The sequence below is a fragment of the Cervus elaphus genome, chromosome 5 (assembly GCF_910594005.1).
Source record: "Cervus elaphus chromosome 5, mCerEla1.1, whole genome shotgun sequence".
In the NCBI taxonomy this organism is placed as follows: Eukaryota; Metazoa; Chordata; class Mammalia; order Artiodactyla; family Cervidae; genus Cervus; species Cervus elaphus.
In genome coordinates this window covers 52,969,411-52,992,807 of record NC_057819.1, presented here as the reverse complement: position 1 = coordinate 52,992,807, position 23,397 = coordinate 52,969,411, and the positions used below count along the sequence as shown (strand labels likewise).

General features: G+C 40.9%; 1 protein-coding gene and 1 long non-coding RNA gene across 4 annotated transcripts in view; one reads left to right on the top strand and one right to left on the bottom strand.

The window, feature by feature from the left end:
* Positions 1-12,207, bottom strand: part of SCOC (short coiled-coil protein) — a 38,623-nt gene extending 26,416 nt beyond the window's left edge. The window contains exon 1 of one of the 3 annotated variants that reach the window (XM_043902466.1): positions 11,997-12,207. In XM_043902466.1, the coding sequence (XP_043758401.1) occupies positions 11,997-12,129 (133 nt within the window). In that variant the 5' untranslated portion in view covers positions 12,130-12,207. The remainder of the gene's footprint in view (positions 1-11,996) is intronic. The other 2 variants (XM_043902465.1, XM_043902464.1) reach the window with 2 other exon arrangements.
* Positions 1-23,397, top strand: part of LOC122694142 — a 123,624-nt gene that overhangs the window by 15,137 nt on the left and 85,090 nt on the right. The window lies entirely within an intron of this gene.

Genomic DNA, 23,397 nt, shown 5'->3' with positions numbered 1-23,397 from the left:
GACGGAGGAGTCTGGCGGGAGTCCCTGGGGTCGCAAAGAGTGAGACACGATTGAGCAACTAAACAACAAGGGCCGAAGGGTGGCATTTTCAATTTATGTCTTATCTCCCCTGCTCCCCACCCTCTGTGCCTAGCATGTCCTATAGTCAAATCTACCACTTGCTACATTTTATTTCACTAAGGCACCTGATTGCATGCATCACTAGAAAGGCAGAAGGCAGTCGTGATATTTTGATAGGGGCCCTTAATCCTAAAATCTGAGCAAACTGCAGGAGATAGTGAAGGACAAGGGGAGCCTGGCGTGTTGCAGCCCATGGGGTCACAAAGAGTTGGACGCAACTGAGCAACTGATCAACAGCAATCCTAGCACTGGTACTTTCACATGCTTCTCAAAATCAGCACTCCTGTTAGGATTTGTGTTTTACTTCCATATATCAGAAAAACCTTTTAATTTTATCATTAAGAAAAAAATTGCATAAATAGAACATGAAAATCTCTTCACACTACTAAATACATTTTCCCGAGTTCTCTTCCATCCTAGTCCATACGCATAAATTACTTTCACATGGTTATGATCACAACTTGGGTGCGATTTTATACTCTCTATCTCTCGTCTGAGCATACTCCAGTATTGTTAGTGAGCCTCAGGGGTGCTTCTTGCCCTCTGATTCTATGATTACATTTTGAAACACTGACCTCATAACATAACTAGGGGGCCATATTTCATTGTCCAGCACCTGAACACCTTACTGTTTCCACCCTGTCAGTATAATGCAGTTATGCTATCTGGTAATCTGTGTCCTGATGTGTAGTCTTATGATGAAGGCTTTGAAGTCACTCAGACCTGGACTGCTCGCCCAGTTCTGTTTCATATTAAGTTGGCCAAAACAGTTGGTTCAATTTCCCCATAAGATGGTACAGAAAAACCCAAACGAACTTTTTGGCCAACCCAATACAAGTTCCTAAACCTTTCTGAGTCCGAGTCTTCAATCTAAAAAACAGAGGTAATAATATCTATTAATATAATATCCATTAATATAATAATATCTGTTATGCTATTTGTGAGGATTAAATAAGACAATGAATGTGAAATTCTTAGCACAGTGCCTGGAATGTATTAAGGTCTCAATAAATTTTATTATCATTTATCAAAGGATACATGACAAAATGTGGCCTTACTCCAAATACTTAGTTTTGTGACTCTTCTAGTTTAATTGTGATGGGTGATGAGTTATTTTTTAGATGACATCACACATCCAAAAGTTCACTAGAATTTCTAAAGAAACCAACTGATTCTCTCAGTTTCTCCAGATTTGAGAACCTATGGAAAAAATAAAGTGACAACTGACTAATGATCTTTCTCCAATGTCTGCTTTAGTTTTTCTGCATAGTACCCCTCAAAAAAAAGTTTTAAAAGTCCTTAAAAATGTAATCACTGGAGCATGACAGAAGTATTACACACAGTTTGCTTTCTAAAGATAACTAGTTTGCTGTGAATTTGCCTAATTTCTTTTATGTCAAATGATTACATACTATGGAAAAAGGATAATGTCTCAATTTACAAAATGAACCAATAAAAGAGTTACTGCTTTTTTAGCAGAAAAAAATTCTACAAAACTCTATTCTTTGGGAAATTCCTTGAAATATAGTAATTGTGTATTTGATGATCACTAAGTATTTCACAGAAAGGCATTGGCTGAGAAATTCAGTCTGCCTGAATTATAACTGCCAACTGTTGAGTTGCTCAAATTATACATCAACTATGTTTTATTTAACATAAACATAGGAATTCTGTTCTTATAGTATATTAAAGCAAAAGGGCCAGGAGTCCACTGTACGTTGAGGAACACTGTCCTGGCACAAAGCTCAGGCCATTTAAAATACTAAAATTAAAAAAGGTAAGGAAATTGTTGACAAAAATCTCCTAAACTGTGGTGTTGGAGAAGACTCTTGAGAGTCCCTTGGACTGCAAGGAGATCCAACCAGTCCATCCTAAAGGAGGTCAGTCCTGGGTGTTCATTGGGAGGACTGATGCTGAAGCTGAAACTCCAATATTTTGGCCACCTCGTGAGCTGACTCATTTGAAAAGACCCTGATGCTGGGAAAGATTGAGGGCAGGAGGAGAAGGGGACGACAAGAGGATGAGATGGTTGGATGGCATCACCGACTCAATGGACATGGGTTTGGGTGGACTCCAGGAGTTGGTGATGGACAGGGAGGCCTGGCGTGCTGCAGTTCATGGGGTCGCAAAGAGTCGGACACGACTGAGCGACTGAACTGAACTGAACTGAAATACTTCTATAAACAAATCTTTCTGAATAGTTATCATAACCTTGGAAAAACCCACTAACCTTGCCACCAGCAATGCAAATGAAGGCTCAATAGTCACACAGATGGGCAAGTAAGAGTTGTCTTTTGTCTGTTGGGAAAAGGGAGTGAAGTTTCTCAGAATGGATAAGAAAGGACGAATGTGTCTTAAAATGCAAGCTTTTTCCAAGAGTTTTTAGAGTGTCATGGTACCAGCAAGGAGAAAACCATGCATGTGCACAACCAAAGTCATTAAGCTGACAATGAAATGTGTGTGTGAAAAAACAGGGGAACAATGATTAAATGGGGAAGCAAGCCAGTAAGGGCTAAGAAGAGGCTACTGTTGGCTGCGAGCATCCCTGGGAGGCTGGTGGACGGAAGACCCAGGTTGTTCTTACAGAAAGGCAGCGAAGGAGGCTCTCTGTTCTCCTGGACCATTCATGTGGGCTGCCACTGAGCCCCTTCTGTTTCCAGTGTCAAGTCCAAGGATGAAAAAAAAGGCTGAAGCCTATCCGTGAAAGCACAACATGTCTTTCTGAAACAGCTTTTCCAATAACTGATTCTGCGATTGGAGTACATACTATTTCCTGTAGGGTCACTGAGAGCTTTGGGATCATTCAAAAATTCTGTTCCAAGGGTTGATGAACACAGCTAAAGCTGGTCCCTCCAGTCTGCCCTGTTTTTTTAGCGTAAGCCTCCTTCTCTCTGTGCTCCAGATTCTTTTTTCTGAGGGTCTCTCAGAGGAACTCCAAGGGCCTCTAAGGAAACCAGGCTGTGACCCTCAGATTCTGAACAGATCAGGTAGGCTGGAGGCCTGTGAGGAAAAGTGGTCCAAAGCTCATCCAGTCTAAATGGGGCCTTTGTGATATGAAAGTCCACATAAGGAGAATAGCCACCTAGGCCCCCTTCTCAGCAGGAAAAGGACCTAGGGAAGGGCAGCATCTCTTTAGCTCATGAGCTCAGGTAGATAAAATTCATCCTTGATTTTTTGAATCTCATCTGGATTTTTCTCTAGGAAAAAGAAATTAGCACAATTATGAAGGATTTCATATAAAATTAACATTCTTTCCCCCATTTTTGTTGTTGTTAATCTAATAAAGGGGCTTCCCTGGCGGCTCAGCAGTAAAGAATCCACCTGCCAATGCAGAAGATTCGAGTTCGATCCCTGGGTCGGGAAGATCCCCGGAGAAGGGAATGGTAGCCCACTCCAGTATTGTCGCCAGAAGAGCCTGGCAGGCTACAGTCCATGGGGTCGCAAGAGTCAGACACAACCTAATGACTAAATCACCACAATCTAAGAAAAAACACATTGCTGATGCAGGGCCATTGATGGATGGTTTTGTCTTTTAAAAGAAGAGTCAAAATACTACTTGTGTTTTGATAAGAAAATTAGAGAATACTCTAGATTACTGAAAATATTTAGATACTGTCCTAATATTCCATTTCTTAAGCTTGTTTATTAAAACTAGGTTTTGCATTATGCTAGATTATTACAGTTAAGTAGATTTCCTCTGATGGAAGATTTTTTTTCACAGAAAGAGCACTTACAATTTCTAGCAATACATTAGTGATCCCAGAGTCATAGCATTCTCAGAAACTACTGAGAAGCAAAATTAATCTCCTTTTTCTTATTAAATCTCTTCCGCTGAATCTCTAGGGCATTTTACTGGGCCAGGGAGGTATTTTTAATGTCACTATCTATATTATATTCAGCTGGCAGGAAATGAGACTTCACTCAGCCAATGTCATTATCTCTACTCATACAGATCCCAAATGCCAATTAAGATTTGCTGAAACTTTCTGCCATCATTGGTACAATGAACACGCTCGTTCAAATCCACAAGAAACATTTCTACTGTGCTAGAGATGATCTCTCTTGACATCTCTAAGGATGTCTGAATAATCTTTTAAGTTAATATTCATGGCCAAATGGGTGGCTGGTGTAAACTGAGGTGACGTGGGGAGCATATCCTGACCAGCACACGTGACCAACCCTCTCCTCATCCGTGTGTAAGTACGTAAGGATGCCACCACTCTGAGACTCTCACCACCACCAGATCCTCCCATGAGGGACAGTGTAACCCAGCCAAGCCATTACCAGCAGGGTAGGGGACATTGGAAACCTACTGGCTGCAGACAGTGGCCCCACTCACCGTCAGAGAAAGGCCTGCTCCCTGTCTCAGGCAAGATCCTGCCATGGCTCTCTGTGTTTCCCAGCTGGGTAGCCACGAGCCTGTTTCCTTCTTTAGCCTGCATTATAGTGGAGGGTGAGATGAAAAGGAGTACAGGCCCTTGATACCTTTTACTTGGAGTGCTAACTAATGCAGGGCCTCATGTCTGATCTGCTGCATGGCTGAGGGGATGGCAGATGGCCTTCAGAAAGCTTTTCACACCCACCCTCCTTTCAGCAGGGCATGAGGCAGGTATTGTTACATTTTCTGTACGGTGGTAGAAAGCAGCACCAAATAAAAGCACACAACAATTGTGACACTTCTTCAGGAGGCTTATGACCACTTTACAATGAAGGCTAATTGGCTGATGCCAAAAGCAGACGCAGAAGCAGCTTTGAATATCATCCAGGAGAGTTTTAGCGAGCAGAGTCAGGAAGGAGGCTGAGCCATAAAAGAGGTCGGCGTTGAGAAGAACATTGGCAGGGAAAAGGTGAGGGCCAGGATGAAGACGACAAAGAAGAGCTGTCTTATTTGTATCAGAAAAGAATCGTGCTCTTGTTAAAAGAGTTTGTTCATCTGCACCTCCCCCTTCTACCACAAGCCTCTTTATCAGGAGGACGTCAACAGCCAGTCCCGGCTGTGTCCACAGGATGCTGCTGTTACCATGACAACCGATGTGACCAAATCTTGGAGCCTTTCAAGAAACTTGTGGGTGATCTCCTTGAAGTGGGCAAAGGAGGAACTAAAACATACTGAACACTTAGTAAGCCAGATTGTTTCGGAAATTTCCTTTATTATTTCATTTAATCTTCAAAACAATTCTGAGACATATTCTTAGGATCATTTCACAACTGAGGAAACTGAGGCTCAGGGATGTTAAATAACTCGCTCAAAGTCCAACGGACTCAAACCCAGGCATTTCTGACTCCCAAGTTCAAGCCTTTTCTGCCATACTACGCTGAGCTGATTCTCCAAATAGGCAAGTCCTATCTACTACCTGGTATGTGATGGTAGTGGTCAAAAAATGTTTTCTGAAAGCAGAACTAAACTGACCTAGAAATGGAGATAGGAAAGAAATGATTTAAGAAAGTTGACCCTAGCAGTCGATTCTTGGCTAGGGGCTCTCATCCCAGTGTATACAGAAACTCAATCAAAATTATTTAGCAGAAATGTTTTGAGCATCTATTAGGTACCAGACATTGGGTTAGGTGCCAGAAATACAGACATTTTAAAACCCAGGTTCCATCTTTTAGCAGTTCACAGTCTCTTAGCAGAGGGTAGAGGGGCTCGTATACATACAAGCTCATATAATATGCTATGAAAAAATGTAATTTTGGAGTGTTTGGGAAGGAGAAAGGAAACTTAAATCAGTATGGGAAGGCCAAGGAAGGCTTCCTGGAGAAAGTGATGCCTGGGTGGGTTCTTAAAGAATAAACAGGAATTAGCCAGGCAAGAAAGGGTGAGTGGTATTATTCCAGGCAAAGAGAGCAGAAGGAGCAAAGTCCAGAGGCATGAAATAGACAGCGTGTGCATAGGACGTTAAGTGTTTCCTACTGAGCTGAAACCACGTGGCAGGAAATGACACTGAAGAGATAGGCAGAACCAGGAAGAGGGAAACTTTAAATGCCACGTTAAGTGTTTGAACTTCTTCCAGCAGGGGATGCAAGGCATCGATCGGTCTTTGCAGGGAGAGGCAGTGATATGGTCAGTGTGGAGGAGAGACTTGAAGGGATAAGAATTGAAATAGGAAGAACAGTTGGGCAGTTGATGCTGTGGTTTATGTGGGAGATAATGGGGGCCTAATCAGGGAAGTGGTGGTGGGGGTAGAGAAGGCCAGATTGATTTGAGAAACATTTTCAAGGTCAAGTCAACAGGAATAAGCAATTTGATTGGGTTGTGAGAAATAAGAATGGGACAATGGCATGTGGATTTCTTGCTTAAGGAACAAGGTGGATGATGGGACCATTCATTAAAATTATGAATCAGAAGTGGGAGCAGATTAGGGAGTGTCCATGGGATAAGAAGAGATCATTTGACAACTGGGAGGTATTTAGCAAGCAGTTGGATTATGAATCAGAAGCTCTAAAGAGAGATAAAGACAAATCATGAAGATTTGAGAAGTCTGAAAATAGATTCTTCTACAGTCACTTTTGTCCTGAAGATGTGTTTTATTTGAACTTCCATGATATTGTTTTAAAAATCAGGATTAGGTAGGAAACATAAAAGAATTAGGAAGTTGCACATGCCCCCCCAAAAGAATCTATATTTTGGGTGTCTCTTGAAAATTCTGCTTTTTTTGCATTTCTGTTCTTTCATGACAGTAGTCAGCTAGAAGTAGGAAGAAGTGGGGCTCTCTGAGGAGGGCACATGTTCTGCAGGAGCCTCTGTCCTCACCTGGCTGGGCCCCGGCTCAGGGCTCAGCATTGTTTGCTATCTTATCATCACTATCACTGTTGCCTTTCTTACAGTAGAGTTAAGAGAAAAGTAAACTTTTCTTGTTCTCTTATCCTAGTTAAAAGTAGAAAATGAAATCTAGTCCAAGAGGACTGTGTTTTAAGAAAAAAGGTGTTGAGAAATGAATAATGTTCCCATATATTTGATGTGCAAACAATGCATATCCTTGTTGAAAGAATTAAACTTCAGATATCACTGTGAAATAAACCGTATTAATATTTCTGTCTGCTGTATTTAAAAGATGCGTGATGACTTCCCATTTGTTTGTATCTCCTTTAATTTCTTTCATCACTGTTTTGTAACTTTCAGGGTATAAGTCTTTAATATGTTAAAATGTCCATACCACCCAAAGCAATCTACATGCTCAATGCAGTTCTTATCAAAATCTCAAAGGCATTTTTTACAGAAGTAGAAAAAACAACTCTAAAATTAATATGAGACCACAAAAGACCCCAGATAGCCTCAAAAATCTTGAGAGAAAAAAAGAACAAAGCTAGAAGTATCATACTTCCTGATTTCAGTGTAATAAAATATATATTACAAAGGCATAGAAATTAAAATAGTAAAAAAAAAAAAAAAACTTATGGTACTGACATAAAGACATACATACCACCCTATAGAATACAGAGTCCAGAAACACATCCATACATGTAGGTCAACTAATCTTCAACAGGATGCCAAGAACATTCAATGGGGAAAAAATAGTCTCTTTAACAACTAGTGTTAGGAAAACTGTACACATACAGAAAAATGAAGACCTTTATCTTACGCCATACACAAAAATCAACTCAAAGTGGATTAAAGACTTAAATGTAAGACCAAAAGCTATAAAACTCCTAAAAGAAACTGTAGAGGAAAAGCTTTGTGACATTGGTCTTGGCAATAATTTCACAGATATGACACCAAAAGCATAGATGACAATGCAAAAATAGACAAGGAAGATGACATCAATGAAAACACTTCTTCACAATAAAGGAAACAATCACTTGAATATAAAAGAAACCCGCAGAATGGGATGAAATATTTGCAAATGGTATAACTGGCCATTTAAAAGGTTAATTTATACTAAAATATCTAAGGAACTCCTCAGTTACAAAAATGTCGATAACCCAGTTAAAAATGGGCGAAGGACTTTGATAGACATTTCCTTAGAGAAGACATAAACATGGCCAGCAGGTAAGTGAAAAGATGCTCAATATGACTAATCACCAGTGAAATGCAAATCAACATCATAACAAGATCTTAGCTCACACCTGTTATGACGGTAATCAAAATAAAAAAGCCCCCAAAGACTACACGTGTTGGTAAGAATATGGAGAAAGGGAAACACTTTATCTACTGAAGGGAATGTAAAATGATGCAGCCACTATGGAAAACAGTATTGAGATTCCTCAGAAACTTAAAAAGGGAAGTACCGTATGACGAATAATCCCACTTCCAGATGTTTACTCAAAATCATTGAAATCAGGATCTTGAAGAGATAGGACCACTCTCATTTCACTGCTGTCCTAGTTACAGTAGCTTAGATGTGGAAACAACCAAAACATCAAATCAGCAGGTGACTGGATAAACAAAAAGGTGATATATGTGTACAATGGAACATTATTCAGCCTTAAAAAAGAATGAAGTCCTGCAGTATGTCACAATTGAATCAACCCTGTGGACATTATACTCGGCAAAACAAGCCAGTCACAGAAGGACAAACACTGTATGATTCCACTCATATGAGGTATCTAAGATAGACTCAGAAGAGAAAAATAGAAGCGAAATGATGACTGCAGGGGCTGCGGCAAGGGGAAAGAGGCAACTGCTAGTCAACAGGTATAACATTTCAGGAATGTAAGGCTATTCTAGAGATTTGATGAATAGCACTGTGTCTGTGGTTAATGGTGCTGTACTGTTAAAGATGTGTTAGGGAGGGCTTCTCTGGTGGTCCAGTGGTTAAGAATCCACCTGCCAGTGTAGGGGACGCAGGTTCAATCCCTAGTCTGGGAATGATCCCACATGCTGCAGGGCAACTAAGCCCAAGAGCCACAACTACTGAAGCCCAGGCGCCTAGAGCCTGTGCTCTGCAACTAGAGAAGCCGCCGCAACGAGCAGCCTGCGACTGGAGAGTAGCCCCTGCTCACTGCAGCTGGAGAAAGCCCACGCGCAACAAAGAAGACCCAGCGCAGCCACAAGTAAATAAGTGATTTCTTAAAAGAGTATTTAAAAGACCTGTTAAAGGAAGGAGATCTCATGTTATATCTTCTTACCACATTCAAAGTAAAAAGTTTAAAAACAAAAAGATACGTAATGGAAAAACCTAATAAACTGAAATAAGTATTGAAATTTCTTCAATAGTTTGTTTAGGAAACTGAATGAAATAAACGATGATAGGCCATTGCCCCGTTCCTACAGATACAGTGCTTGGCCCTAAAGGGGTTTATTTTACAAGCTCTGTTTTAGGGTCACTGGTATATAGCATGGACAGTAAGAGTGGAACAAGAGGGAGAGGAAAAGCAGGCCAAGAGCAGAATCTTGGGGAAAGACTTAGTACCACTTAGACCAGAGATTCCCAAACTACCTTGGCTCACAGTGCCCTTCATTTTAAGTAATTTTTTCAGTGCTCCAAGGCCAAGAGAGACACCAAACAGTTCCACAAATTAAGTATTCACATCCAAACACCTTAATAAGTGTTTGTGTCCTTAAAACTTAGTAATCATTTGGAAAAAAAAAATACTGCACCTAAGCTGAAAGACATTTCAATTTCTTTAAAATTTCATTCTTCAGTAACACACTTACCTAACGGGATGTGTGGGCCTTCTGGGCACTTCACAACTTCTCCAGCCTGCTCAAACTGACACCCTTATTACCTGTTCTACATCGATTTTTACACAGAACTTGCTTTTTATCACACCATTGGCAGGAAACCCAGCATGGAAAGAGATGTTACTGAAAGAAATGCAGTTCAGTCTAATGTGAAATTGTGAACAAGCTGCATTTGTTTCATAATAATTTGTCTTCCTGTTTTTATTTATCAAGGACCAACAACCTCTTATTAATAACAGCAAACTAGTATCCCCACATCAAATTGATACATTTATCTCCAAAAGCCAGGGAACATGGGGTTTCAGTTCTTTCCTGCTACCAAGTACAGGAACAACCTCCATTTTCCATCTTGGAATGCTGAAACAGCAGAATTAGAGCTAGTGCCTCAGCCCACCACTGGTTCCCACACTGGACCACCCCTGAAGGCCCCTGATGCCCTGAAATTCTGTGACTCGTCCAACTAGGAATGACGAGGCTTTGAGTCGGATCCTGGTGCCCTCAAAGCCCTCCTTCTGCTGCCGCCTCTCACACTAACAGGGGTATCCTGCTTACTCCGTCCCCGTTTCTCAGTTTATTCTGAGTCTATGCCCCTGGCCTCAGACTCGGTTAGCAAGCAAAACTTCGATGGAGACCCTCTCCATTGGCAGCCGTGGATTGGACACCTGAGTTCAGATCCCCGCCCTCGTCTCTTTTCATCCGGCTGGAAAGTGTGAGGGTAGCAGATGGTGAGATGCAGACGGCAGAGTTGAGGCCCTGCCCTGGGCTGGATGAAAGACCTCGGTTTCACAAAGACGCCTTCTCCGCCTTGCCGACCATCGCTTTCAGGCCCAGCGCACGTTACAAGGGAGAAAGAATCCTATCCCGGGATGGGGGGCGAATTCGGAGCAAGCCAGCAGTCTATAGGAACCGCAACTGCCCCATGGCATATAGGACTCCCCAAGCGCATGCCCAGTGCTCATCGTGCCTTCCAGAAGCTAAGGGGCAAGTTTCCCTGGTCTTTGATCTCTTCACTGCCTTCTCCAGCCCTGTCATTTTTCTAAAACACCCTGATGGGAGCATGTGAAGGCCAGCCGTATCCCTCTTCTTCGACAAACCCCAGACCTTGTTGTACCTTTCCTCCCGTCGTAAAGACTGAAAATGCTCCTCTTTGATTTTTCAAAGCCCTCAGCATGTTTATGCGGTGCCAGGAGGGGAAGCTGGCTGGCAGTTTGTGCTAATTGTCTGGCCGCACTTTAGAAAGAGGCTTTTTGAATCTGAGCATTTAGGGAGAAAGTGGAGAAGCGTGGCTGTATGAAAGAGCAATTGATGTTAAATATTCATGCTCTGCTCTCGGTTAATCAAAATCAGTAACCCCCACTGCTTAGCTGAGTCTTGCTGGCTTCTATTAATAACTATGATTTTGCTGAGGGAACTTGGATATAAAACAGTGCCACTAACACACACGCACACACACAATACTTGGGTGCTTATAGGCGTGAAGTCCTTCCAGTTAACATTGTGCAAGGTGCAAGAGATGCGGGTTCAACCCCTGGGTGTGGAAGACCCCTGGAGGAGGAAATAGCAACCCACTCCAGTATTTCTTGCCTGTAAAATTCCATGGACAGAGGAGCCTGGCCGGTTACAGTTCATGGGGTCACAAAGAGTCAGACTCGCCTGAGCGACTGAGCATGTACTCCCAAGTCAGACAGTGTCTGTTTTCTCCCCTATGTTGAACGAGCTGTAGTTATCCCTTCCATCAGCATGTTAGAAACACCACTCCCTTCTTTTTCCTTCTTTCACGTGGAATTCAGCAAACTTTGTCCTTGCTTAAAAACCAGACATGTTCTGTGACAAATTTTAAAGTGAATTGCAGAGTATTCTAGTTCATTTACCAGAAATGATGCAACTTCACATAACAGAGAAGAAATAGACTATAATTGAACAAATTCGGGTAATAATATCATAGGTTGCTTTAGTAACAACTTTAAGATCATGTTTCCTGAGTCTCCAGGAAATAAACATTTTATATTTTTATTTGTTGATTGATTTTTAAAGTACATGTAATTCAACCACAGGAGCTTTTAAAATAATCACTGAATTTGAAAGGAAAAAGAAAAGTAGCTCTTAAACATTTTTTCTAGCTTTTTTTTTTATCAAGTTTTCTACAATGACTATGTTTTACCATCATAATAAAAACAATAACAATTATTGTTTTACAAAGCTGCTGAGCACTTGCTGGATTTTATGTTTCGGAAGTCATCAGTTTCTTCCTTACCTGTGTCATCTGCAAGAGAAATGTTGGTGAAGGCACGATCCTCCTCTTCCTCTTTGGCGGACCCGTCCATCTTGTTCACTTTCAGGCCTGTTAGTGACAAGTATGAGGGCAGGGGAAAACGGCTGTCCCTCATGTGATCGCCCTGGTTAAATCATTAATACATGAGCGTCCACGCAGGTGCTATCTGATACTTGTAAGAGCCACCCTCTTCCTGTTTTCCACCTGAAGAGTTCTTACTGAGTGTTCTAACCGGAAGTGGTGAGAGGTTAGGTCTGCAGGTTAAAGAGTTACAACCCTTGAAGCTGTTGAACTGGCACTGGGGCTGCACTCTGGCTGGGTGCCAAATCCAGTGTCAGCCTCCTGAGACTGAATTGCCCGAGAACATTGCCCCAGAAGCCCTGCAGTGAGGTTGGGGAGAGGGAAATGTATTTTATGTGATCAGTACATCTTTTGGATGCCTACATAAACTTCTTAGGGATTTGGGTCAGTGACCTACTAGCATGACTTGGTTACAGAGCCTCGATTTCCTGTCCTTTATCAGGGTGTCTTCTGTAAGGATTAAACATAAAAGCACTTGATATGTGTCAACTATAATAATGACCCTAAATGATATGCGAGGGACTAAGATTCTATACACATTAAACTCATCAATGCCCTTTCATATTACTGTGTATGTACCTCACTCCATGAAAGCTTGTTAAAATGTCAGAATCTCCTTTCTCTACTTCTGGAGGGGCTGAAGGAGAGAGATGTTGGCCATCCCAGTCCTGAAGCCTAGGGCCCTTTGCTAGAGGAGGAAGCCCTTTTTTATAGATACGTTTCTTTGTCTCTTAGTCCCCATGCATATACATAGACAAGCCCAAAATGATTTTAGAATTTTACATCATCACTCTGTAAGGGGTGGAAATCAGCCAAATCTGATGAAGAATTTCAAGCAGATATTAAAACTGAGTTACTGCAGGCCACATTTTGCTCTAAGTGTTTTGAACATTGGGATTTTTTTAATTCATCTGAGTTCATTGTTGCTTTATCAATCAAAATGGATGTAAGCTGTTGGAAATCCTGAATGTTAAAAGTTAAATTCACTAGAATAGAATTGCCCCTAATTTTCCAATTCTATCCTGCACGTATTTGTGACTGCCTATTTGATACACCTGGGGGACTTTGGAGGGCTCAAAGTAAGAAATAATTATTGCTGTTAATAAGCTTAATAAAAAGCTCAAAAGCAAGAGTCCTTGAGGTTTAGAGAAGGTAAAGATCTTAAAGGCTTAGAGAAGATGACATTTGAGATGCATGACTGGTGACAAGTGTCATCCAAAAGGCAAAAATGGCCAGATGGTGAGTGCGTTCTTGGTGAAGGGGCATGGGCAAAGGCTCAGAAATGCAGAAACACAAGGCACATTTGGAAACCAAGAGTGGAAGATACAAGCAGCTAAGAAGTAGGAGATCAAACCAGTCAATCCTAAAGGAAATCAACCCTGAATATTCATTACAAGGACTGTTGCTAGGCTCCAATACTTTGGCCACTTGTGAAGAGCTGACTCGCTAGAAAAGACCCCCTGATGCTGGGAAGGATTGAAGGCAAAAGGAGAAGGGGGAGACAGAGGATGAGATAGTTAGAAAGCATCACCAACTCAATGAACTTGAATTTGAGCAAATTCTGGGAGATAGTGGAGGACAGAGGAGCCTGGTATGCTGCAGCCCATGGGGTTGTAAAGTCAGACCACAAGAACAACCACAAGAGGTAGGAGATAAGGCAGCATATAGGTTAAGTTCAGAGCCAAGAGAGCTTGAATGCCAGACTGTGTTAGTCCAAGTCCTCTAAGAATCTGACACTAAGGTGAGATTTAAAGGGAAGGAAACAGGAAAGGCTGCGAGAGCCATCAGACCATGATGCAGAACTGACCCAGAGTGAAGACAAAGCAGAATAGGAAGTCTGACTTATCCTTCAGAGTAAGGAAATTTCAACAAGCTTGTCAAAGAAGACTTGAGCCAAAGTTGACCATAAGAGGAGTCCTTTGCCTCCCAGGAATGACCTCCCTTAGCATTTCTGCAGGCAGTTAGTTACTGGCTAGGAGCAGCTGATGGGAAATGAGACTCTGCAAACACGGTGTTGGATTTCAGAGCACAGCAGCTGGAGCCCTTCTTCAGTTACCCAAAGTTGAAGGTCTACAAGGCATATGCTAATGGCCACGATATAAGCTGCTTTTTAAAGCAACTGTATACATAATCATGGAAGCATAGAAATACCTCTTTTGCCTGATCCATCTTCTGTCAGTCCTAGAAATAATAGCACACACTGAAGTAATTACTATGTGCTAGGCAACAATCCCATGAATATTAGTGCCTATTTTAAAGGTGAGCGAGCTGAGGCATGGAGAGATTAAGTAAAATAATAAGCAACTAAATAAGGCTAGGATTGTAATCCAGGCCCTCTGAATCTGGAGTCTGTGCTGTTAATCACTATTATCCTTATTCCTGGCAAAGAATTTAGAAACCAAAGGGTGTGTTTAGTTTAACTTGTGTATATGGGTTTTATTATTATAACTCGTAGCCAATTGTACTTTTTGTTAGGATTAGCCTAGGCACTTATTTTCGTTGTGATTGTTGTTTTTGTTTGCTTGTTTTTGCCTTCTTTCTGATCACTTTCAGTGACATTTCTCCTAAAGTATCTATCTATCTCCTAAAGTATCTAATGGACAGAGGAGTGATGGAGATAAAAACTCAAGTCAGTCAGCTCTGCTACCATTCCCATAGTCTTTGGGCAAAGTTATAATGGGAAAGATATTCACCTTTAACTAGAGTGGAGAATTATCTGTGGATTTAAATTGTCTATGGCAAATATTTACTCCTATGTTTTCTTCTACTAATTTGATTGTTTTGGTTCTTAACTTTAGGTTGTTTATCCGTTTTGAGTTAATTTTTGTACATAGAGTCAGGTAGGGATGCAGCTTCCTTCTTTTGCCCTTGGATATCCAGTAGCTTTGTGATAAGTCTTGAAATCAGGAAGTATGAATAATCTACCTTTTTCTTCTTTATTTTTTTTATTTTTTATTTTTTTGGCCAGAATTCTGTTTTATTTTCTTGTCTGTGTGTTTTTTTTTTCCCATTTATTTTTATTAGTTGGAGGCTAATTACTTCACAACATTGCAGTGGGTTTTGTCATACATTGACATGAATCAGCCATGGAGTTACATGTATTCCCCATCCCGATCCCCCCTCCCACCTCCCTCTCCACCCGATTCCTCTGGGTCTTCCCAGTGCACCAGGCCCGAGCACTTGTCTCATGCATCCCACCTGGGCTGGTGATCTGTTTCACTATAGATAATATACATGCTGTTCTCTCGAAACATCCCACCCTCGCCTTCTCCCACAGAGTCCAAAAGTCTGTTCTGTACTTCTGTGTCTCTTTTTCTGTTTTGCGTATAGTGTTATCATTACCATCTTTCTAAATTCCATATATATGTGTTAGTATACTGTAATGTTCTTTATCTTTCTGGCTTACTTCACTCTGTATAATGGGCTCCAGTTTCATCCATCTCATTAGAACTGATTCAAATGAATTCTTTTTAATGGCTGAGTAATATTCCATGGTGTATATGTACCACAGCTTCCTTATCCATTCGTCTGCTGATGGGCATCTAGGTTGCTTCCATGTCCTAGCCATTATAAACAGTGCTGCGATGAACATTGGGGTGCACGTGTCTCTTTCAGATCTGGTTTCCTCAGTGTGTATGCCCAGAAGTAGGATTGCTGGGTCATATGGCAGTTCTATTTCCAGTTTTTTAAGGAATCTCCACACTGTTCTCCATAGCGGCTGTACTAGTTTGCATTCCTACCAACAGTGTAAGAGGGTTCCCTTTTCTCCACACCCTCTCCAGCATTTATTGCTTGTAGACTTTTGGATAGCAGCCATCCTGACTGGCGTGTAATGGTACCTCATTGTGGTTTTGATTTGCATTTCTCTGATAATGAGTGATGTTGAGCATCTTTTCATGTGTTTGTTAGCCATCTGTATGTCTTCTTTGGAGAAATGTCTGTTTAGTCCTTTGGCCCATTTTTTGATTGGGTCATTTATTTTTCTGGAATTGAGCTGCAGGAGTTGCTTGTATATTTTTGAGATTAATCCTTTGTCTGTTTCTTCATTTGCTATTATTTTCTCCCAATCTGAGGGCTGTCTTTTCACCTTGCTTATAGTTTCCTTTGTTGTGCAAAAGCTTTTAAGTTTCATTGGGTCCCATTTGTTCCAATATTCTGGGAGGTGGGTCATAGAGGATCCTGCTGTGATTTATGTCGGAGAGTGTTTTGCCTATGTTCTCCTCTAGGAGGTTTATAGTTTCTGGTCTTACATTTAGATCTTTAATCCATTTTGAGTTTATTTTTGTGTATGGTGTTAGAAAGTGTTCTAGTTTCATTCTTTTACAAGTGGTTGACCAGTTTTCCCAGCACCACTTGTTAAAGAGGTTGTCTTTTTTCCATTGTATATTCTTGCCTCCTTTGTCGAAGATAAGGTGTCCATAGGTTCGTGGATTTATCTCTGGGCTTTCTATTCTGTTCCATTGATCTATATTTCTGTCTTTGTGCCAGTACCATACTGTCTTGATGACTGTGGCTTTGTAGTAGAGCCTGAAGTCAGGCAGGTTGATTCCTCCAGTTCCATTCTTCTTTCTCAAGATTGCTTTGGCTATTCACGGTTTTTTTGTATTTCCATACAAATTGTGAAATTATTTCTGTTTTTCTTCCTTAAATAATGTTTTGACTATTTGGGTCCCTTGCAGTTCCATATGAATTTGAAGATTGTATGAATTTGGCAATGAATTCTTAGATTTGACGCAAAAAGTATGAGCAACAAAAAATAAATAAGTTGGATCTCATAAAAAGTTGAAATATCTATTAAAAACATTATCAAAACTGAAAAAGCAGCCTATAGGATGGAAGAAAATATTTGAAAATTGCATAGCTGGTAAGGGTTTAATGTCCAGAGTATATAAAGAACTGTTCACAACTCAACCAAAGAGACAAACAACCTAGTTTTTAAAATGGGCAAAGAGCATGAACAGACATTTCTCCAAAAAGATATACAGATGGTCAATAAGCACATGAGAAGATATTCAGTATCACTGGTCATTAGAAAATGAAAATTAAAACCATAGTGAGATATCACTTCATACCCCGTAGTATAGCTTTAATAAAAACAACAACAAAAATGGAAAGTAAGTATTGGCAAGGATATGAAGGGATAAGTACCTTTGTACATTGGTGGTGGGAATGTACAATGATGCAGTCACCATGGTAAACATTTTGGCAGTTCCTCCAAAAGCTGAACGTAGAGTTACCATATGACCCAGCAATTCCACTCCTAGGTATTTACCTACAAGAAATTAAAGCATATATCCACACAGAAACTTGTATTATAAATATTCATAGCAGCATCCCAAATGCCCATCAATGGATGAATGGAAAAATAGATTGTGATATATGAATACAATGGGATTTTGTTCAATAATAAACAGAAACAAAGTTCTGACACATGATACAACTTAGATGGACCTTGAAAACATTATGTTAAATAAAAGAAGCTAAACAGAGGAAGTCACATATGATCCCTTTTATATGGTATAACCACAATAGGCAAGTCTCCAGAGGCGTAAAACAGGGCATAAAGGAAGGAGGGAATGTGGAGTGATTACCCAGTGTCTGTGGGATGTTCTTCTGGGTGATGAAAAAGTCTGAAACTAGAGAGAAGTGGTGGCTGACCACATAGGGAATGCACTAAATGTCCCTAATTTGTATTCTTTATTATACTTCATCACTTGTCATATCAGTGTCACCTCATTTTTTAAAAAGATTAAGAAAATCCAATCAGGAAAAAAAAACATGATCTATGGTTTGCCTGTCTCTCCATAATTGGACTTCCCTGAATGTTCAGATGGTAAAGAATCTGCCTGCAATGTGGGAGACCTGGGTTTGATCCCTGGGTTGGAAAGATCTGTGGTTTTCCTGTGTCTCCATAACTGGGCTTCCCTGAAGATTCAGATGGTAAAGAATCTGCTTGCAATGTGGGAGACCTGGGTTTGATCCCTGGGTTGGAAAGGTCCCCTGGAGGAGGGCATGGCAACTCACTCTAGTAGTCTTGCCTGGACAGAGGAGTCTGGGGGCTACAATCCATGGTGTTGCAGAGTCAAACAGGACTGAGCAACTAACACTTTTTCTCCATAATAAGAATGAATGATTTGAATTATTTCCTTAAATCATAACATACTCTACAATCTCAAATTCAGCATAAGGCTAGTCTATCACATATCATAGAATTAATAAAGCCAGGATGGACCTTGTATCCTCTCTACCGTGTCTCATACAATTAAAAAGGCTAGGAAGGAGGTTAAGGTAAGGATGCAGAACTTTATTAAAATACAATCTTCCCTAAAACAGGATTCAAAAGCATAAACATTAAGATCAAAATAGTTATATAACAAATCATTTTCACTCATTTTAAACTGGGGTGTGTGGGATATAATTGTGTGTGTATATGTAGGTATGTGCATGTCTGCATGTTAATAGGTGTTGGGGTAACAGAGCTGAAGAAAACGTAAACTTAAAAGAATTAGTAAACTAACCAGGATTCTCACACTCTCTGTTATGATCTCAAGATTCAACATGAGTACTGAAGCACATTGGAAGCTAGTGTTTACTGTGGGCTTTCTCGGAGTTTTTTCTAAGCAATGACTCAGGACACATTTCTAAGGGCTCTGAGTACCAATTATGACATCTGGAGTATATGTAATCAGGAGATTCCTGGAGAGAAACTGGCATCTCTGAAGGAGGTGCTAAGCATTCCTCTGCTGTATAAAAGGTTTTCTTTCTTTAGGAGTAATTTCACAGGACTATTTGGATATTTTTGACAAATTAGTGCAAATTGGATTAATTCAACCCATTAGCTACAAAGGGGGCTAATGTGATGGCAGAACTTTATTTTCAGGGTATGTAGCTAATAATGATAGCTATTATTTGTTGAGTGATTACTCTATGCTTATCACTATTCTAAGTGTTTACCTGTAACCAGCCTCATTATTGCTTACAACAACCCTGTCAGGAAATGGACATACTTGCCTAAGACTCACAACCAGGAAGTGACAGCGCAAATTCATATCAAGGCAGTAAAGGTCTAAAATCCACATTCCAACCACCCTGGCACATGACCCCTATAATCACAGGTATTGAAATACACAATCTGATTAATATTGGATTCATATTTCTATGCATTGATTTTAAAGATAAAGATCAAATACTAAAATATGTAAGAAAGTAAATAGGAAATTTTAGATTTATACTCTTCTCTAGGCAAGAAGGCAAAGCGGTTTGAGGAAGCTTTACAAATAGCTGAGGAAAGAAGAGGAGCAAAAGGCAAGGGAGAAAGAGAAAGATATGCCCAACTGAATGCAGAGTTCCAGAGAAGAGCAAGGAGAGAAGAAAACCTTCTTAAGTGAACAATGCAAAGAAATAGAGAAAAACAATAGAATGGGAAAGACTAGAGATCTCTTCCAGAATATTGGAGATCTCAAGAGAACATTTTGTGCAAGGATGGGCATAATAAAGGACAGAAATGGTAAGGACCTACCAGAAGCAGAAGAGATTAAGAAGAGATGGTAAGAATACACCGAACTAAACAAGAAAGGTTTTAATGACCTGGATAACCATGAAGATGTGGTTACTCACCTAGAACCAGAAATCCTAGTGTGTGAAGTCAAGTGGGCCTTAGGAAGCATTACTACAAACAAAGCTAGTAGAGGTGATGACATTCCAGCTGAGCTATTTAAAATCCTAAAAAAAAAAAAAAAAAAAAAGATGCTGTTACAGTGCTGCACTCAATATGTCAGCAAATTCGGAAGACACAGCAGTGGCCACAGGACTGGAAAAGGTCAGTTTTCATTCCAATCCCAAAGAAAGGCAATGCCAAAGAATATTCAAATTACCATACAATTGTGCTCATTTCACACGCTAACAAGGATCTGCTCAAAATCCTTCAATCTACGCTTCAGTAGTACATGAACTGAGAATGTCCAGATGTACAAGCTGGGTTTCAAAGAGGCAGGCTAACCAGAGATCAAATTGCCAACATTCATTGGATCATGGAGAAACCAAGGGATTCCAGGAAAAACATCTATTTCAGATTCATTGTCTACACTAAAGCCTTTGACTGTGTGGACCACAACCAACTGTGGAAAATTCTTCAAGAGATGGCAATACCAGACCACCTCATCTGTCTCCTGAGAAACCTGTATGTGGGTCAGGAAGCAACAGTTGGAAATGGACATGGAACAACTGACTGGTTCCAAATTGAGAAAGAAATACATCAAGGCTGTATATTGTCACCCTGCCTGCTTATATAATTTATATACAGAGTATATTATGTGAAATACTGTACTGGATGAATTACAAGCTGGAATCAAGATTGTTGGGAGAAATATCAGTAACTTTAGATATGCAGATGACACCACCCTTATGGCAGAAAGTGAAGAGGAGCTAAAGAGCCTCTTGATGAAGGTGAAAGAGGTGAGTGAAAAACCTGGCTTGAAACTCAACATTCGAAATAGTAAGATCATGGCATCTGGTTCCATCACTTCATGGCAAATAGAAGGGGGGAAAGTGGAAGTAGTGACAGATTTTCTTTTCTTGGGCTCCAAAATTACTGCGGATGGTGACTGCAGCCATGAAATTAAAAGATGCTTGCTTCTTGGAAGGAAAGCTATGACAAACCTAGACAGCATATTAAAAAACAGAGACATCACTTTGCCGACAAAGGTCCGTGTAGTCAAAGTTATGGTTTTTCCTGGAGTCATGCACGGATGTGAGAGTTGGACCGTAAAAAAGACTGAGCGCTGAAGAATTGATGCTTTTTGAGCTGTGGTGCTGGAGAAGACTCTTGAGAGTCCCTTGGACTTCAGGGAGTTCAAACCTGTCAATCCTAAAGGAGACATTAACCCTGAATATTGTTTGGAAGGACTGTTGCTGAGGCTGAAGCTCTGATACTTCGGCCACCTGATACAAAGAGCCGACTCATTGGAAAAGACTCTGTTGCTGGGAAAGATTGAAGGCAGAAGGAGAAGGGAGTGGCAGAGGATGAGATGGTCAGATAGCATCAGTGATTCAATGGATATGAATTCGAGAAAACTCTGGGAGTTAGTGAAGGACAGAGGAGCCTACAGCCCATAATGTCAAAAAGAGTCAGACAGGACTGAGCAACTGAACAAAACTACAACAGCAATTAGGTTAGTTATTAGTGTAATATTTTAAGTAAAGTTTTCCCGTTAGTTATACCCTGTTTTAAATGAATTTATCGTGTGGTTCTCACAAGTGTTTTTAAATCACACATCGTTTGAATCATGTATTGAATTTCAGTAAATATATTTTGATATACTAACAGCTCTCATCAAGAAATCTTTAACATACACAATTAGATTTGACAATAGGGTGATACTGAAAGTGTTAGTCACTCAACTGTGTCTGACTCTTTGTGACCATATGGACTGCAGCCTGCCAGGCCCCTCCGTCCATGGAATTCTCCAGGCAAGAATACTGGAGTGGGTTGCCATGCCCTTCTCCAACGGATCTTCCCGACCCAGGGATTGAACCTGAATCTCCTGCGTTGCAGGCAGATGCTTTGCCATCTCATCCCCAGTAGGATGAGAAATAGAACACAGTTCCTGACTTCTCTGATGGATATTTTCTCATAGTGCATCAGCCTGGTTCTTCAGCATTTGCAGTCGTGAACCATTATATTCATAATGTATTCGTTTACTTATGTAACATGTATTTAATGGTATAATTTAATACTAATTGGTCAAAACGAACAAACATATAGTAAGTTTAACGTTTCGTAATTCAACACAAGGCCAACAATGGGTTAAGTAATGTAAGTTAGTAGCTCTGTTCGGCCGAATCGCCTTGAGGCAATCTACTCACAGAACAGGAAGATGGTGGATTTCAGTCCAGTTCAGTTCATGACTCAGTGTTTCAGTTCATCAAACATTATATGGCATCAGTGTGCTTCACGAGTAAACACCTTATTTCTTTCTATGCCTTTTAAGATACCCAATTCTGGAAAATTTTAAGGTAAACCTTAATACGTTTTATTTTATATATTGCAAGTAACTTTTAGTCAGTGTATAAACTGGCTAGATTCATTCAACATTCATTCAACACATATGTATTGAACATTTGCTATGTGCTAGGCATTTTTCTATGTACTGGAGCTGTAACAGTGAATGGAACAAAATGCTTTCTATCAGAGGGGGTACTTCCTTGGTGGGGAGGACAGTGATCAAACACACGCACACTATGTGCGTGTGTACTCAGCCTCTTCAGTCGTGCCCGACCCCATGGACTGTAGCCCTCCAGGCTCCTCTGTCCACGGGATTCTCCAGCAAGAATACTGGAGTGGCTTGCCATTTCCTCCTCCAAAACACAGCTGCCCATGTAGAGCCTTAAAAGGCCCTTTCAAGCTCATTGATTTCACTGTGGAAGGTGGAACACGTTACGCAGAAGAGAGACATGGTCTCACTTGACTTCACTTAGGATCCCACAACTGTGGCGAAGAAATTTGGCTCTGGTTGGAGAGTGGGGAGGGGAGGAAGGGCAGAGTCAGGGAAATGAATTAGAAGACTGTTGCAATAATCCAGGCCGAGGAACTTCCCTGGGACCCAGTGGTTAAGAGTCCACCTTCCAATGTGGGAGACGTGGGTTTGGTCCCCACTCAGGAAACTAGCTCCCACATGCTGTGGGGCACCTGAACCTGCACCGCAACTAGAGAGAAACCCATGAACCACAGGGAAGATCCCGTGTGCCACAGCTCAGACCCGATGCAGCCAAATAAATACTAAAGAAAAAACTTGGACCAAGAGGTGATGTTGACTTCCATCTGAGTGGCAGCTGGTGGTGTGAAGTAGTCCATTTCTGGACATAATCAAATCTGGAGCCAACTGATGTTGTCGATGTGGAGAGTGAGAGGAGGAGATGAGCCAAAGATGATGCCAAGGTTTTCCATATGAGCAACTAAAAAAAGGGGGAGTACCATTCGCCCAGGTGAAAGGCTGTGGGAGGTATGCATGGTGGGCAGAGAAAGAGTTTGCTTTGGGCATGTCGAGTTTGAGCTGCCTTTAAACATCCGAATGGAGATGTTGAGAAGGCAGTTGCATATGAGTCTGGAGTTCAGGGCATAGACCGAAGGAGATATAAACCTGGGAATTGTTGGGAATAGATGGCGTGTAAACCCACAGGCCAGGTGAGATCCTCAAGGAAAGGGTGTAGACGGAGCAGGAGAGAGGATGGTTCATGGATGTCAACACTTAGAAATCAGGAATATGAGGAGGAATCAGTTCAGGAGACTGAGACAGAGCAGACA